The following is a 17,881-nucleotide window of genomic DNA, read 5'->3' on the forward strand; positions in this document are numbered from 1 at the left end:
TTTTCTGAGTGTAAGGTTTTGTTCTTCGCGTCCACGAACGGGAGGACGCGAACGCGAAGGTATGTTCTGTGTGTGCATCGCGAACGCGTGAGAGGTGTTGCATTCGCGAAGAGGAGTGAGGCTATTGGGGACCCCCGGGTACTTTTTCTACGCGTTCGCGAGGTGGTGGTCATGTTCGCGAAGGTCGGAGATGGTAAAGCTTCACATTCGCGAAGGGTTAAATTTGTGGGCAGTTGAGTTGTGCTTCGCGAACGCGAGGGACCTGCCGCGTTCGCGAAGAGAGGTCTGGACATAGAGATTAAGTTCTGAAAATGGGACGTCATCCTAGTTTCAGTTTTTAACGGATTTGAGCTTGGCAAGAGGCAATTTTTGGGAGTTTTTCAAGGAAAACAACGGGGTAAGTGTTCTTAACTCAATATTGGTTAAATTACCTGAATCCATGGTTATTTTTTTCATTTAATTGGTGAATTAAGTTGGAAAAGTTTGAAAACCCTATTAGTTTAAATTGAAGATTTGAGGGTCAAGTTGGGGTCGGATTTTGATAAAATTGGTATGGTTAGACTCGTGGTTGAATGATCTTTCGAATTTTGTAACTTTTGTCGAGTTCTGAGACGTGGGCCCCACAGGCAATTTTTGAGCTAAAATTCGGATTTTTATGGAAAATTAGCATTTTCTTATAGAGTTAATTCCAATAAATTTTATTGAGTGAAACGGATTATTTGTGACTAGATTCGATGCATTCGAAGGCCGATTAGCAAGGCAAAGGCATAGTAGAGTAAAGAATTTCACGCTCTGAGGTAAGTAATGGTTTTAAATCTGGTCTTGAAGGTATGAAACCCCGGATTTTGGTATCATGTGATTATTTTGGAGGTGACGCACATGCTAGGTGACGGGTGTGTGGGCGTGCACCGAAGGGATTGTGACTTGGTCCGTCCCGGGAAAATGTAAAGTTGAATAATTTGTTGTTAGCTATATGCTCTCTATGTGTTGATCAACATTTGACTGTAAATCATGTTACAAATCATACTTAGGCTATGTGATAGTACTGTTGGGACCCACAGAGGTTGCGTACTTATTGAATTGCCTGCTAAATGATATATGTACTCAGTCTCAGTTTTTACTTGCACATTTTATCCCAGTCTCTGTTATTATTATTGATACATCAAATCATTGTTGTTTGGATCGATTTCATGATTATTGAGAAGCCAAGATACTGGAGAGATTTATGATTGAGTAAGGCCGAGGGTCTGATTGTGAGATATTGATACCATAGCATGTGAGTTATCCGTGCAGCACGTGAGTTGGCCGTGCAGATCCTTATATTATACTATAGCACGTGAGTTGGCCGTGCAGCACGTGAGTTGGCCGTGCAGATCCTTATATTATACTATAGCACGTGAGTTGGCCGTGCAACACGTGAGTTGGCCGTGCAGATCCCTTATATTATATTATGGCACGTGAGTTGTCCGTACAACACGTGAGTTGTCCGTACAGATTATAGCGCTTGGGCTGTAGGAGCCCCTCCGGAGTTTGTACACCCCCCAATAAGTGCAGGTACCCATCGAGAGTGAGTGATGAGGGCTGGGAGCCCAGTGAGTGATAAGGGCTAGGAGCCCAGTAAGTGATTGTTGTCCTAAGAAGTTGTACTTGATTTCCATTTGTTGTTGCACTTAGTTGTTATCTGTCATTGTTGTGAAATCTCTTAAAGATTTTTATATACAGATTATATGAACAGGAACTGTTTAAAATTTGATTTGACATTAAACTTCCAGATTTGATAGCAGGTCTATTCTTTGCTGGAATTACTGGAAATGAACCATAACTGTGTAGCTCGTTACTATCTTCAGTTCTTTATTTATTATTGTTACTTACTGAGTTGGTTGTACTCATACTACACCCTGCACCTCGTGTGCAGATCCAGGTGTTCCCGGACATAGCGGGTGTTGATTCTTCCGTACAGCTGATTTTCAGGAGATTTTGAGGTAGCTGCCGTGTTTTGCAGACCTTGTCTCTCTTTCTCTATCTCCTTGTTTACTGTATTTGGTCTCAGACTATTATAGACCGTATTTTCCAGACTTGTATTCATATTAGATACTCATATACTCAGTGATACCAGGTTTTGGGGAGTGTTCGTGTCAGTATTTATGGGATTTTGTATTGTATTAAATTATTATATTTTCAAACTTAAGAGAAATTGTGGTTTATCGAGATTATTGGCTTGCCTAGTATTGAGATAGGCGCCATCACGACAGGTTGAGATTTTGGGTCGTGACAAGTTGGTATCAGAGCCTAGGTTACATAGGTCTCTCGAGTTATGAGCAGGTTTAGTAGAGTCTTGCAGATCGGTACGAAGACGTCTGTACTTATCTTCGAGAGGCTGCGGAACCCTTAGGAAAATTTCACTTTCTTGTATTCTGTCGTGCGAATTTGTTGATTCTGGAAACTAAATTTCTGCTTTCTATTCTCTCACAGATGGTGAGGACACGTACTACCGGATCGTAGGGTCAGCCACCAGTTAGGGCCGCGAGAGGCCGGGGCCGAGGTAGAGGTAGATGTGTAGCTCATACCACAGTTGGACCAGCACCTATAGTACCACTAGTTGCTCCAGCTCAGGAGCAGATTCCGGATATAGCTGAGCCAAAAGGATCAGCTCAGGCACCAGCAGTGCCCATTGAGATTCCAGGCCTTTAGGAGACTTTGGCCCAAATATTGGCAGCTTGCACTGGTCTTGCTCAGGTGGTTTCAGCTCAGGCGGCACCTGCCGCTTCTCAGGCCGGAGGAGGTACTCATACCCCCATCGCCCATACTCCAGACCAGGTAGTACATGGACTTCAGATACCGGGGGCACTACCATCCCGGTCGGTTGCAACTGCTCAGGCCCCAGTAGTTCCTGTTATGGCAGATGATGAGAAGAGGAGACTTGAGAGATTTGAGAGACTTCAACCTCCACCATTTAGCGGTACTGAGTCAGAGGATACTCAGGGTTTTCTGGATAGCTGCCAACGGATGATTCGGACAACAGGTATTCTGGAGACCAGTGGGGTCTCATTCACTCCTTTTCCGTTTTCTGGGGCTGCACTCAGATGGTGGGAGACTTACGAGAGGCGTAGGCCTGTTGGCGCAACACCCCTTACTTGGCAGCAGTTCTCTGTGGTCTTTTTTGGAGAAGTTCGTGCCTTAGTCACGTAGAGAGGAGCTGCGCAGGCAGTTTGAGCCGCTTCGCCAGGGTGATATGTCAGTGACGCAGTACGAGATGAGATTTTTTGAGTTGGCTCGTCACGCAGTCTGGTTGGTTCCCACTAATAGGGAGAGGATTAGGAGGTTCATTGATGGCCTCACATATCAGCTGCGGTTACTTATGACTAGGGAGAGAGTATCTGGTGCTACTTTTGATGAGGTAGTGGACATTGCTCGGCAGATAGAGATGATTCGTAGCCAGGAACGTAGAGAGAGGGAGGCTAAGAGGCCTCGTGGTCCGGGTGATTACAACGGTGTTCTTTCAGGGGGTCAGTTTCACCGTGGTAGGGGTCGTTCTTACAGACACGCTCAGACGGGTCGTCCAGCTCATCGTGGTGCATCAGCTAGACATGGTTCTTACAGTGCTCACTCAGGCCAGTCTTCATTTAGTTCACTACCAGCGCAGAGTTCTCCTTATTCCTTGTCCGCACAGGCTTTTGTAGGTTATTCCTCGGGTTATCAAGAGCAGTAGTTCCGTCAGAGGAGGGGTTGTTTTGAGTGCAGAGAATTTGGTCATTTCAAGAGAGAGTGTCCTAGGCTGTTGAGTGGGGCTCCACAACAGAGTTCTCGACCAACGGCACCAGCACCAGCCGTTACACCACTCGCCCTTCCCTCTCGGGGTGGGGGTCAGCAGATAGGGGTCGCCCAAGAGGGGGAGGCCGATCAGGTGGCGGGCAGGCTTGATTCTATGCTTTTCCTGCCAGGACAGATGCAGTTGCCTCAGACGCAGTGATCACAAGTATTGTTTCAGTGTGCCACAGGGAGGCTTCTATATTATATGACCCTGGTTCCACTTATTCATATGTATCATCATATTTTGCTCATTACCTAGATATGCCCTGTGAGTCCTTTGTTTCACTTGTTTGTGTATCTACACCGGTGGGCGATATTATTATTGTGGACCGTGTGTATCGGTCGTGTGTGGTGACTATTGGGAAATTGGAGACTAAAGCTGATCTCTTATTACTTGGTATAGTTGATTTCGATGTAATCCTGGGTATGGATTGGTTGTCTCCATGTCATGCTATTCTGGACTGTCACACAAAAATCGTGACGTTGACGATGCCGGGGTTGCCAAAGGTTTAATGGAGAGGTTCTCTAGATTTTGTTCCTAGCAGGGTAATTTTTTATTTAAAGGCCCAACGTATGGTTGAAAAAGGATGTCTATCATATTTGGCCTTTGTGAGAGATGTTGATATTGATACTCCTATTATTGATTCAGTATCGGTCGTGCGAGACTTTCCAGATGTATTTCCTGCAGACCTGCCGGGTATGCCACCCGACATGGATATTGATTTCGGTATTGACTTGGTGCAGGGCACTCAACCTATTTCCATTCCTCCGTATCGTATGGAACCAGTTGAGTTAAAAGAATTGAAGGAGCAACTTCAGGAACTCCTTGAAAAGGGGTTTATTAGGCCTAGTGTGTCACCTTGGGGTGCACTGGTTCTGTTTGTGAAAAAGAAAGATGGTACTATGCGGATGTGCATTGACTATAGGCAGTTGAACAAAGTGACGATCAATAATAAATATCCTTTGCCGCGTATTGATGACTTATTTGACTAGCTTCAGGGAGCGAGGGTGTTCTCAAAAATTGATTTGAGATCTGGGTATCACCAGTTGAAAATTCGGGATTCAGATATTTTGAAGATGGCATTCAGAACTCGTAATGGCCACTATGAATTTCTTGTGATGTCTTTTGGGCTAACCAATGCCCCAGAAATATTTACGCATTTGATGAATAATGTATTTCAGCCATATCTTGATTTATTTGTCGTAGTATTTATTGATGATATTCTGGTGTACTCACGTAGCCAGGAGGAGCATGCACAACACTTACGTATTGTATTACAGAGGCTGAGAGATGAGAAACGTTATGCCAAATTCTCTAAGTGTGAGTTCTGGCTTAGTTCGATGGCATTCTTGGGACATATAATGTCCAGTGAAGGAATTAAGTTGGATCCAAAGAAAATAGAGGCAGTTCAGAATTGGCCCAGACCATCCTCAGTTACTGAGATTCAGAGTTTTCTTGGCTTGGCCAGTTATTATCATCGTTTCGTGGAGGATTTCTCGTCTATTGCATCACATATGTCTAAATTGACCTAGAAAGGTGCTCCGTTCTGGTGGTCGGAAGAATGTGAAGAAAGCTTTCAGAAGCTCAAGACAACTTTGACTACAGCTCCAGTATTGGTGTTGCCTACAGGTTTAGAGTCTTATACTGTGTATTGTGACGTGTCGCGTATTGGTCTCGGCGCAGTGCTGATGCAAGACGGTAGGGTGATTGCCTATGCATCCAGACAATTAAAGGTACATGAGAAGAATTATCTAGTCCACGATCTTGAGTTAGCAACTATTGTTCATGCCTTGAAAAATTGGCGGCATTACTTGTACGGTGTCCAGTGTGAGGTATATACCGATCATCGGAGTCTACAACACTTATTTAAACAGAAGGATCTTAACTTGCGGCAGCGAAGGTAGTTGGAGTTGCTTAAGGATTATGATATCACCATTCTCTATCATCCCGAAAAGGCAATGTGGTGGCCGATGCCTTGAGTCATAAGGCGGAGAGCTTGGGCAGCTTAACATACTTACTGGTAGCAGAGAGACCTTTAGCCTTGGATGTTCAGGCCTTGGCTAATCAGTTTGTTAGATTGGATATTTCCGAGCCGAATCGACTTTTGGCCTGTGTGGTTTCTCGATCTTCTTTATATGATCGCATCAGAGAGTGCCAGTATGATGATCCATATCTGCTTGTCCTTAAGGACACGGTTCAGCACGGTGATGCCAAGGAAGTCACTATTGGAGATGACGGTGTATTACGGATGTGGGGCAGGCTTTGTGTGCTTAATGTAGATGGTTTACGTGAGCTGATTCTCCAGGAAGCTCACAGTTCGTGGTAATCTATTCATCCAAGCGCCACGAAGATGTATCAGGATTTGACAGCACTATTGGTGGAGGCGGATGAAGAAAGATATAGTTGCATTTGTATCTCGGTGTTTAAATTGTCAACAGGTAAAGTACGAGCATCAGAGACCGGGCGGATTGCTACAGAGACTTGAAATTTCGAAGTGGAAGTGGGAGCGTATTACCATGGACTTCTAGTTGGACTTCCATAGACTTTGAGAAAGTTTGATGTTGTTTGGGTGATAGTAGACCGGTTGACCAAATCTGCGTATTTTATTCCAGTCGGTACTAATTATTCTTCGGAGCGGTTGGCTGGGATTTATATTCATGAGATTGTTCACCTACACGGTGCGCCGGTGTCCATCATTTTAGATCAGGGTAAGCAATTTACCTCACATTTTTGGAGGGCAGTGCAGCGAGAATTGGGCACACAGGTTCAGTTGAGTACAACATTTCACCCTCAAACGGATGAACAGTCTGAGCGCACTATTCATATATTGGAGGATATGCTACGCGCTTGTGTCATTGATTTTGGGGGTTATTGTGATCAATTTCTGCCACTCGCGGAGTTTGCTTACAATAATAGCTACCAGTCAAGCATTCAAATGGCTCCGTATGAAGCTTTGTATATGAGACGGTGCCGATCTTCGGTGGGTTGGTTTGAGCCTGGTGAGGTTAGGCTATTGGGTACTGACTTGGTTCAGGATGCTTTAGAGAAGGTCAAAGTGATTCAGGAACGGCTTCGCATGGCAAAGTCTAGACAAAAGAGTTATGCCAACAAGAAGGTTCATGATGTTTCTCACATGGTGGGGGAGTAGGTTTTGCTTAAGATTTCACCCATGAAGGGTGTGTTGAGGTTCGAGAAGAAGGTCAAGTTGAGCCCTCGGTATATTGGGCCTTTTGAGATACTTAAGCAAATTGGAGAGGTGGCTTATGAACTTGCTTTGCCACCTAGTCTATTAGGTGTTCATCTAGTGTTCCATGTATCCATGCTCCGAAAGTACGTTGGGGTTCCGTCTCATATTCTGGATTTCAGTACAGTACAGCTGGATGGTAATTTGACTTATGACGTGGAACCAGTGGCTATTTTAGACCTGCATGTTAGAAAGCTAAGGTCAAAGAGCATAGCATCAGTGAAGGTGCAGTGGAGATGCCAGCCAGCTGGAGAAGCTACTTGTGAGATTGAGCAGGAGATGCGGAGCAAATATCCACACTTATTTGAAACTCCAGGTATTGTTCTAAACCCGTTTGAGGACGAACGTTTGTTTAAGAGGGGGAGAATGTAACGACCCAGCCAGTCATTTTGAGTATTATAACCCCGTTCCCCCCATTTACTGCTCAATTTATGATTTATAGTTGTTTTATGACTTACCGGGTTAGTGGGTTTGGGTCCGGAAGGAATTCGGAGTAAAATGAGACACTTAGTCTCATAATTGAAAATTTAAGTTAGAAAAGTGGACCGGATATGGACCTATGTGTAAACGACCTCGGATTTGAATTTTGATGATTCCAATAGCTCCTTATGGTGATTTTGGGCTTAGAAGCATGTCCGGAATATTATTTGGAGGTCCGTAGAGGAATTAGACTTGAAATGCCGAAAGTTGAATTTTTGGGAAGTTTGACCGGGGGTTGATATTTTTATATCGAGGTCGGAATCCGATTCTGAAAATTAGAATACCTCCGTTATGTCATTTATGACTTGTGTGCAAAATTTGAGGTCAATCGGACGTGAATTGATAGGTTCTGGAGTCGTTTGGAGAAACTAGAAAGTTTAAAGTTCATTAGGCTTGAATTAGGGGTGTAATTCATGGTTTTAGCATTGTTTGAGGTGATTTGAGGGTTCAACTAAGTCCGTATGATGTTTTAGGACTTGTTTGTATATTTGGTTGAGGTCCTTAGGGGCTCGGGTGAGTTTTGGATGGTTAACGGATCATTTTTGGCCGTGGTGAGATTGCTGATATCTGCTGCTGCATTTTTTTGATTCTCTCTTTCGCGTTCGCGAGTGGGCCCTCGGGTTCGCAAAGAGTGTTTTCTGAGTGTAAGGTTTTGTTCTTCGCGTCCGCGAAGGGGAGGATGCGAACGCGAAGGTATGGTCTGTGTGTGCATCGCGAACGCGTGAGAGGTGTCGCATTTGCAAAGAGGAGTGAGGCTATTGGGGAACTCAGGTCCTTGTTCTACGCGTTCGCGAGGTGGCATTCGCGTTTGCGAAGGTCTGAGCTGGTAAAGCTTCGCGTTCGTGAAGCCACGGTGGTGTTCACGAAGGGTTGAATTTGTGGGCAGTCGAGTGGTGCTTCGCGAACGCGAGGGACCTGTCGCGTTTGCGAAGAAGAGAGGTTTGGACAGTGAGTTTAAGTTCTGAAAAGTTTTTGACGAATTTGAGCTCGGGAAGAGGCGATTTTCGGGAGTTTTTCAAGGAAAACAATGGGGTAAGTGTTCTTAACTCAATATTGGTTAAATTACCCGAATCCTTGGTTGTTTTTATCATTTAATTGGTGAATTAAGTTGGAAACGTTTGAAAACCCTCTTAGTTTAAATTGAAGATTTGAGGGTCGATTTGGGGTTGAATTTTGATAAAATTTGTATGGTTAGACTCGTGGTTGAATGGGCTTTCGGATTTTGTTACTTTTGTTGAGTTCTGAGACTTGGGCCCCACAAGCGATTTTTGAGCTAAAATTCGGATTTTTATGGAAAATTAGCATTTTCTTATGGAGTTAATTCCATTAAATTTTATTGACTGAAACGAATTATTTGTGATTAGATTCGAGGCATTCGGAGGCCGATTTGTGAGGCAAAGGCATAGCAGAGTAAAGAATTTCACGCTCTGAGGTAAGTAACAATTTTAAATCTGGTCCTGAGGGTATGAAACCCCGAATTTTGGTATCATGTGATTATTTTGGAGGTGACGCACATGCTAGGTGACGGGCGTGTGGGTATGCACCGAAGGGATTATGACTTGGTCCGTCCCGGGAAACTGTAAAGTTGAATAATTTGTTGTTAGTTATATGCTCTCTATTTGTTGATAAACACTTGACTGTAAATCATGTTACAAATCATGCTTAGTCTATGTGATAGCACTGTTGGGACCCACAGAGGTTGCGTACTTGTTGAATTGCCTGCTAAATGCTATATGTACTCAGTCTCAAGTTTTACTTGCACATTTTATCCCAGTCTCTGTTATTATTACTGATACATCATATCCTTGTTGTTTGGACTGATTTCATGATTATTGAGAGGCCAAGAGACTGGAGAGATTTATAACTGAGTAAGGCCGAGGGCCTGATTGTGAGATATTGATACCATAGCATGTGAGTTGTCCGTGCAACACGTGAGTTGGCCGTGCAGATCCTTATATTATACTATAGTACGTGAATTGGCCGTGCAACACGTGAGTTGGCCGTGCAGATCTTTATATTGTACTATAGCACGTGAGTTGGCCGTGCAACACGTGAGTTGGCCGTGCGGATCCTTATATTATATTATGTCATGTGAGTTGTCCGTGCCACACGTGAGTTGTCCATGCAGATTATAGCGCTTGGGCTGTAGGAGTCCCTCCGGAGTCTGTACACCCCCAGTAAGCGCGGGTACCCATCGAGAGTGAGTGATGAGGGTTGGGAGCCCAGTGAGTGATAAGTGTTGGAAGCCCAGTGAGTGATTGTTGTCCTAAGAGGTTGTACTTGATTTCCATTTGTTGTTGCACTTAGTTGTTATCTGTCATTGTTGTGAAATCTCTTAAAGATTTTTATATATGGATTACATGAACAGGAACTGTATAAAAATTGATTTTACATTAAACTGCCATATTTGATAGCATAATTGGAAATGAACCATAACTGTGTAGCTTGTTACTATCTTCAGTTCTTTATTTATTATTGTTACTTACTGAGTTGGTTGTACTCATACTACACCCTGCACTTCGTGTGCAGATCAAGGTGTTCCCGGACATAGCGGGTGTTGATTCTTCCGTAAAGCTGATTTTCAGGAGATTTTGAGGTAGCTGCCGTGTTTTGCAGACCTTGTCTCTCCTTCTATATCTCTTTGTTTACTGTATTTGATCTCAGACTATTATAGACTGTATTTTCCAGAATTGTATTCATATTAGATGCTCATGTACTCAGTGACACCATGTTTTGGGGTGTGTTCGTGTTAGTATTTATGGGATTTTGTGTTGTATTAAATTGTTGTATTTTAAAACTTAAGAGAAATTGTGGTTTATCGAGATTATCGACTTGCCTAGTATTGATATATGCGCCATCACGACAGGTTGGGATTTTGGGTCTTGGCAAATCCCCTTAGGATTTGGTACTGTTGTGATATGTGAGCATTGTGTACGTGAGGTGACGAGTGTGTACACGGGCTATTTGTTGAAAAATCTGATTCTTTTACTGAGTAGTAACTTGTTTTCATCTTAATTGAGCTATACCAGCATGTGTAGTTATCCTGTTTAGCCTAATATGGCATGTCTACGTGCTTGAACTGCTTATTTGAACTCTGTGCAGCATACCTAGTTGATTTCCTGCTTCTCCTTGATCTTCATCAGTCTTAACTGTAGAATTCTTGATGTTAACTGTTGTATCTATCGATTTGAGTTGTGTGTTTAATTTTGAGACTACGAGGCAGCACCTCGGGAGTTCTCCCTGTATATTTACTTTTAAGACTATGAGGCGGTACCTCGGGAGTTCTCCCGTCATATCTACTTTTGAGACTACGAGGCAGTACCTCGGGACTTCTCCCTATATATTTACTTTTGAGACTACGAGGCGGTACCTCGGGAGTTCTCCCTGCACATTTACTTTTGAGACTACCAGGCGGTACCTCAAGAGATCTATTTCCATATTTACTTTGGGACTATGAGACGGTATCTCGAGAGATCCCCTGCTGTTTAATCATGTGTGTTGTACTGCTATTTTGCTATGTTTCTTTTCTTTTTTGTTAAATTCGAGTCTCTTATTATATTGCTACATTCTCCTGCTTTATTGTTATATACCAGTAGGCCCTGACTTGACCTCGTCACTACTCGACCGAGGTTAGGCTTGGCACTTACTGGGTACCCTTGTGGTGTACTCATGCTACTCTTCTGTACATGTTTTGTATGCAGATCCAGGTGTATCTTATCAGCCCCGCTACTAGGTGATAGTGCTTGCTGTTGTACGGAGACTTCAAGGTATATCTGCCGCGTCCGCAGACCTTGAAGTCGCCCTCTATTTTCTCCTATGTCATTTACCTTCATATTTATTTTATTATACTCTAGTGTATAGAGATTCTAGCTTCCTTCTGTATCTTGTGACTTATGATGTTCCGGATTTTGGGAATACTATGTGTTACTAGAGTGGTGGTTATTGTACATGCCGAGCGACATGGTTACCGGTTATTTAGTTATCTGTTGCAGTTAATTGTTAAATTTTACTTCCATTTTTGTTATTTCCGCATTTTGTTAGGCTTACCTAGTTGTAGAGACTAGGTGCTGTCACGACATCTTACGGAGGGAGAATTGGGTCGTGACAAGTTGGTATCAGAGCCCTAGGTTCATAGGTGTCGTAAGTCATAAGCCGATTTATTAGAGTCTCGCGGATCGGTACGGAGACGTCTGTACTTATCTTCGGGAGGCTATGGAACTGTTAGGAAAAATTACACTCCTTGATTCCTTGTCGTGCGAAAATTGTTGACTTCAATATTCTAAACTTCTGTATTCTATTCTCGCAGATGCGATCATACCAGCACTATGCACCAGATCCCATCAAAACTCTGAAGTTAAGCGTGCTTGGGCGGGAGTAGTACTAGGATGGGTGACCCCTTGGGAAGTCCTCGTGTTGCAACCCTTAAATTCATTATGTGGTTTGTTCGCCTCAGGTATTGTATTCCTTGTTGCTATAATTTGGTACTACTTATCCTTTATCTCTCCCTTTTTATTTTCTCTTCCATCTTTCTTCCTCCTTGCTTTCCTCTTCTTCTTCTTCTTCTTTCCCTTCCTGAGTCGAGGGTCTATTGGAAACAGCCTCTCTACCTACATTAGGTAGGGGTAAGGTCTGCGTACAGACTACCCTCCCCAGTTTGTTATTGTTTGTCTGTATTCTATTCTCTCACAAATGGTGAGGACACGTACAGGTAGATCTGATGACCATGCATCTGCACTCCCTGTTAGAGTCGCGAGAGGCCGGGGCCGGGGTAGAGGCCGAGTACATCCACTTGGTGCAGCCAGAGCACCTGCACGAGCTACCACAGAGGAGCCACCAGTAGCTCCAGTTGGAGGCCAGGCACCTGAGACGCCTTTTACTACACTAGCTATCCAGGAGACTCTAGCCCAGTTTCTGAGCATGTTCAGCACCTTGGCTCAGGCTGGATTAATTCCACTTGATCCTGCCACATCTCAGGATGGGGGAGGAGCGCAGACTCCCGTCGCTGGTACTCCAGAGCAGTGGGTTCAGGTCGACCAAGTTCCAGATACTATACTGATGCAACCGGTAGCTCTAGCTCAACCCGAGGTTAGGGCAGCAATTTCTGAGGCAGAGCAGCTCAGACTTGAGAGGTACAAGAAGTACCACCCTCTTACCTTCAGTGGATTAGCGTCAGAGGATGCCCAGGGTTTTCTGGAGGAGTGTCACCGTATTCTCCGTACTATGGGTGTAGCGGAGTTGAGTGGGTTTTCTTTTATTACATTCCAGCTTAGAGGAGCTGCCTATCAGTCGTGGCATGCTTATGAGTTGGGTAGTCTTGGTGAGGCAACTTTACTTACATGGACCCAGTTCTCGGACATGTTCTTGAGTGAGTATGTTCCCCAGAGTCTCAAGCATGCATGGCGCGCGGAGTTTGAGCAGGTGAGCCAGGATGCTATGATTGTGTCAGAGTATGCAGTTTGCTGCAGTGATTTGGCCCGACATGCACCAGCCTTGGTTGCTACAGTTCGAGAGAGGGCTCGTCGGTTTATCAAGGGACTCCACCCCAATAACAGGCTTAGCATGGTTTGGGAGTAGGAGATGGATATTTCTTACCAGCAGGTTGTGAGTATTGCTAGGAGATTGGAGGGTATGTTTGCTCGGGAGAGAGAGAGAGCTGAGGGAGGCCAAGAGGTCTCGAGAGTCTGGCACTTATAGTGGTACTCGTGCCCCAGCTACAGTTCGCCATGGTAGGGGCTATGGGAGTCGCCCCATTCATTCAGCTCTTCCAGCCGCTAGTGGTATTCCGACCCCTTCTAGGCCCAGGAGCCTTATTATGCACCGCCAGTATCTAGTGTGCCTCCTGCATGGGGTACGTTTAGCGGTCAGTCCGGCAGACCTGGCCAGAGCCAGTCACAACAGCCACGCCCTCCGAGAGCTTGTTTTGAGTGTGGTGAGACTCGCCATCTAGTGAGAGATTTCCCCAGACTTAGGAGGGGTGCACCTCCACAGACTTCTCAGATACCACGTGCTCCACCGGGTCCTCAGGCTATGATTACAGCACTAGCTACCGCCCCACCTGCTCAGCCAGCTCGAGGTGGAGGTCGGGGAGGTAGAGGTTGCCCTAGAGGGGGAGGCCAGGCCAGATATTATGCTCTTCCCGCTCGCACAGAGGCAGTTGCTTCTGAATCTATCATTATAGATATTGTTTCGGTCTATCATAGAGATGCGTCAGTTTTATTTGATCCAGGCTCCACCTATTCCTATATGTCCTCTTATTTTCCCTTATATTTGGGCATATCTCGTGATTATTTGAGTTCTCCTATTTATTTGTCTACACCTGTGGGAGATTCTATTGTTGTTGACCGTGTGTATCAGTCGTGTTTAGTTGTTCTTAGTGGTTTTGAGACCAGAGCTGATTTATTATTGCTCAGCATGGTAGACTTTGATATTATTTTAGGCATAGACTGGTTGTCGCCCCATTATGCTATTCTTGATTATCACGCCAAAACCGTGACACTGGCTATGCCAGGATTACTGCGATTAGAGTGGAGAGGTACCCTAGAGTATACTCCCAATAGAGTTATTTCATTTCTTAAAGCTCAACGAATGGTTGAGAAGGGGTGTGACGCGTATATAGCTTATGAGAAAGATGTCAGTATTAATACCCCTATAGTTGTGTTAGTCCCAGTAGTGAGGGATTTTCCAGATGTATTTCCAGCTGATTTTCTTGGGCATGCCCCCGACAGAGATATTGACTTTGGCATTGATTTGTCATCGGGAACTCAGCATATCTCTATTCCTCCATATCATATGGCTCCTCCTGAGTTGAAGGAGTTGAAGGAGCAGTTACAGGAGTTGCTTAATAAGGGCTTCATTCGGCCCACTGTGTAACCTTGGGGTGCTCCTATCTTATTTATGAAGAAGAAGGATGGTTCTATGCGGATGTGTATTGATTACCGCTAGTTGAACAAAGTCACAGTAAAGAACAAGCATCCATTTCCTCATATTGATGACCTATTTGATCAGTTACAAGGTGCCAGAGTATTTTGAAAGATTGACTTACGTTCAGGCCATCATCAGTTGAATATTCAGGAGCCAGATATCCCGAAGACTGTTTTCAGGACTCATTATGATCATACGAGTTCCTTGTGATGTCATTTGGGCTGACCAATGCCCCAACAACATTTATGCACTTGATGTACAGTGTGTTCCGGCCCTATCTTGACTCATTCGTCATTGTGTTTATTGATGACATTTTGGTGTACTCTCGGACTCAGGAGGATCATGAGCAGCACCTGAGGACTGCGCTTCAGACCTTGAGGGGAAAGAAGTTATATGCAAAATTTTCAAAGTGTGAGTTTTGGCTAGACTCAGTGGAATTCTTGGGTTACGTAGTATCGAGTGATGGGATCCAGGTGGATTTGAAGAAGGTTGAAGTAGTGTAGAGTTGGACTAGACCGTTTTCAGCTATGGAGATTCGGAGTTTTCTTGGTTTGGTGGGGTATTACCATCAATTTGTAGAGGATTTCTCATCTATTGCAGCACCTATGACCAGGCTGACCCAAAAGGGTGCTCCGTTCAGGTGGACAGAGGAGTGTGAGGAGAGCTTTCAGAAGCTCAAGACAGCTTTGACTACAGCCCCAGTGTTGGTATTGCCTAAAGGTTCAGGATTTTATACTGTATATTGTGATACGTCGTGGATTGGTCTCAGCACGCTGTTGATGCAAGACGGTAGGGTGATTGCCTACACGTCCAGACAACTGAAGGTGCATGAAAAGAACTATTATGTCCACGACCTTGAGTTAGCAGCTATTGTCCATGCCTTGAAGATTTGGCGGTACTATTTTTACGGTGTCCCTTGTGAGATTTACACCGATCACCGGAGTTTGTAGTATCTGTTCAAACAAAAGGATCGTAACTTGTGTCAGCGGGGGTTGGAGCTGCTTAAAGATTATGATATCACCATTTTGTACCATCTCGGGAAGGCCAATGTGGTGGACGATGCTTTGAGTCGCTGGGCGGAGAGTTTGGGGAGCTTAGCTTATCTACTGGTAGTAGATAGGCCATTGGCGTTGGATGTTCAAGCCTTAGCTAACCAGTTTGTTAGATTGGATATTTTTGAACCGAGTCGAGTGTGGACTTGTGTGGTCTCTCGGCCTTCTCTTTATGATCTTATCAGGGAGCGTCAGTATGATGATCCCCATCTGCTTGTCCTTAAGGACACGGTTCAACACGCTGATGCTAAGGAGGTCACTATTGGAGATGATGGTGCATTAAGGATGTAGGGCAGGCTATGTGTTCCCAATGTAGATGGGTTGCGTGAGTTGATTCTCCAGGAGGCTCACAATTCACAGTACTTCATTCATCCAGGTGCTGTGAAGATGTCTTAGGACTTGAGGCAGCATTACTGCTGGAGGAGAATGAATAAGGACATAGTGGAATATGTAGCTTGCTGTCTAAATTGCCAGCATGTGAAGCATGAGCATCAGCGACCAGGTGGATTGCTTCAAAAGTTAGAGATTTCAGAGTAGAAATAGGAGTGAATCACTATGGATTTCATTGTTAGGCTTCCATGGACTCAACGGAAGTTTGATGGATTTTGAGTGATTATGGATAGGCTGACCAAGTCAGCTCATTTCATTCATGTGATGACTACCTATTCTTCCGAGCAGTTGGCTCGAATTTATATCCACGAGATTGTCAGGCTTCATGGCGTACACGTATCTATCATCTCTGACCGGGGGACGTAGTTTGCATCACGGTTCTGGAGGGATGTACATCAGGAGTTGGGTACTCGGGTTGAGTTAAGCACAACATTTCACCCTAAGACAGACGGACAGTCCGAGCACACTATTCAAATACTGAAGGATATGATCCGTGCTTTTGTGATAGATTTTGGGTATGCTTGGGAACAGTTATTGCCACTTGCGGAGTTTTCTTACAATAACAGTTATCAGTCGAGCATTCAGATGGCACCGTATGAGGCTTTGTATGGGAGGCAGTGCCGGTCTCCAGTGGGTTGGTTCGAGCCGGGAGAGGCTAGATTATTGGGTACAGACTTGGTTCAGGATTCTCTGGAGAAGGTTAAGGTGATCCAGGATCGACTTCGCACAGCCCAGTCCAGAAAGAAGAATTATGCGGATCGGAGGGTTCGCGATGTTGCATTCATGGTTGGGGAGCAGGTCTTGCTCTGGGTGTCACCCATGAAGGGTGTTATGAGGTTCAGAAAGAAGGGAAAGCTGAGCCCAAGGTTTATCGGCCTGTTGGAGGTGTTGCGACGTGTTGGGGAGGTTGCTTATGAGCTTGCCTTACCTCCCAGCATAGCAAGAGTTCATCCAGTATTCCATGTTTCGATGCTCCGGAAGTATCACAGCAATCCGTCTCAAGTGTTGGATTTCAGCTCAGTCCAGTTGGAAAAGGATTTATCTTATGTTGAGGAGCTGGTGGCTATTTTGGACAGGCAGGTTCGAAAGCTGAGGTCAAAGAACATTGCTTCCGTGAAGGTTTAGTGGAGGGGTCAACCGCTCGATGAGGCAACTTGGGAGACCGAGCATGATATGCGCAGCCGCTATCCTCATCTTTTCACCACTTCAGGTATGTCTCTATGCTCGTTCAAGGACGAACGATTATTTTAAGAGGGGGAGGATGTAACGACCCGGCTGGTCATTTTGAGTGTATTAGCCCCGATTCCCTATTTACTGCTTCCCACTATCCTTTTCTTCTTATGTGACTTGCCGGGAGGTTTTGTGTTGGTTTTGGAGTGATTAGGGACACTTAGTCCCTAAAACGGAAGCTTAAGTCTTAGCATTTTGACTGTAGTTGGAACTGTGTGAAAACGACTTCGGAATGGAGTTTCATCGGTTCCGTTAGCTCCATTGGGTGATTTTGGATCTAGGAGCGTGTCCGAAATGTGAATTGGAGGTCTGTAGCAGATTTAGGCTTGAAATGGCGAAAGTTAAAGTTTTGGGAAGTTTGACCGGAAGTGGACTTTTTGATATTGAGGTCGGATTTCGATTCCAGAAGTTGGAGTAGGTCCGTAATGTCAATTATGACTAGTGTGCAAAATTTGAGGTTAATCGGACGTGATTTGATAGGTTTTGGCATTGGTTGTGGAAGTTTAAAGTTTCAAGTTCATTATGTTTTATTTGGAGTGTGATTCATGTTTTTGTTGTTGTTCGTTGTTAATTGAGGGCTCGACTAAGTTCGTATGATGTTTTAGGAATTGTTGGTATGTTTGGTTGAGTTCCCCGGGGCCTCGGGTTTTGGGTGGTTAACGGATCATTTGGAAATGTGTTGGATTGGCTGAAGTTGTTGCACCTGGTGTAATCGCAACAGCACATTTTTGGCCGTAGGTGCGGCACCGCAGA

The 17,881-nt window shown here is 44.6% G+C and overlaps 1 protein-coding gene and 1 non-coding gene across 2 annotated transcripts; both read left to right on the forward strand.

The window, feature by feature from the left end:
* The first annotated feature begins 11,839 nt into the window (after positions 1–11,839).
* On the forward strand, positions 11,840–11,957 carry LOC138900668 (5S ribosomal RNA). The gene has a single exon (XR_011411787.1). It is a non-coding gene; the product is annotated as a 5S ribosomal RNA (ribosomal RNA).
* Positions 11,958–12,755: 798 nt separating this feature from the next.
* LOC138900242 (uncharacterized) lies at positions 12,756–13,109 on the forward strand. The gene has a single exon (XM_070186961.1). The coding sequence runs from the start codon at positions 12,756–12,758 to the stop codon at positions 13,107–13,109; it is 354 nt and encodes a 117-aa protein (XP_070043062.1).
* The last annotated feature ends 4,772 nt before the right edge of the window (positions 13,110–17,881 follow it).

Source organism: Nicotiana tomentosiformis, chromosome 10 (assembly GCF_000390325.3).
Source record: "Nicotiana tomentosiformis chromosome 10, ASM39032v3, whole genome shotgun sequence".
Lineage (NCBI taxonomy): Eukaryota > Viridiplantae > Streptophyta > Magnoliopsida > Solanales > Solanaceae > Nicotiana > Nicotiana tomentosiformis.

What these genes read in the sequence shown, in the direction of transcription:
- LOC138900242 (XM_070186961.1), top strand. Translation starts at nt 12,756, where the DNA reads ATGGGTGTAGCGGAGTTGAGTGGGTTTTCTTTTATTACATTCCAGCTT.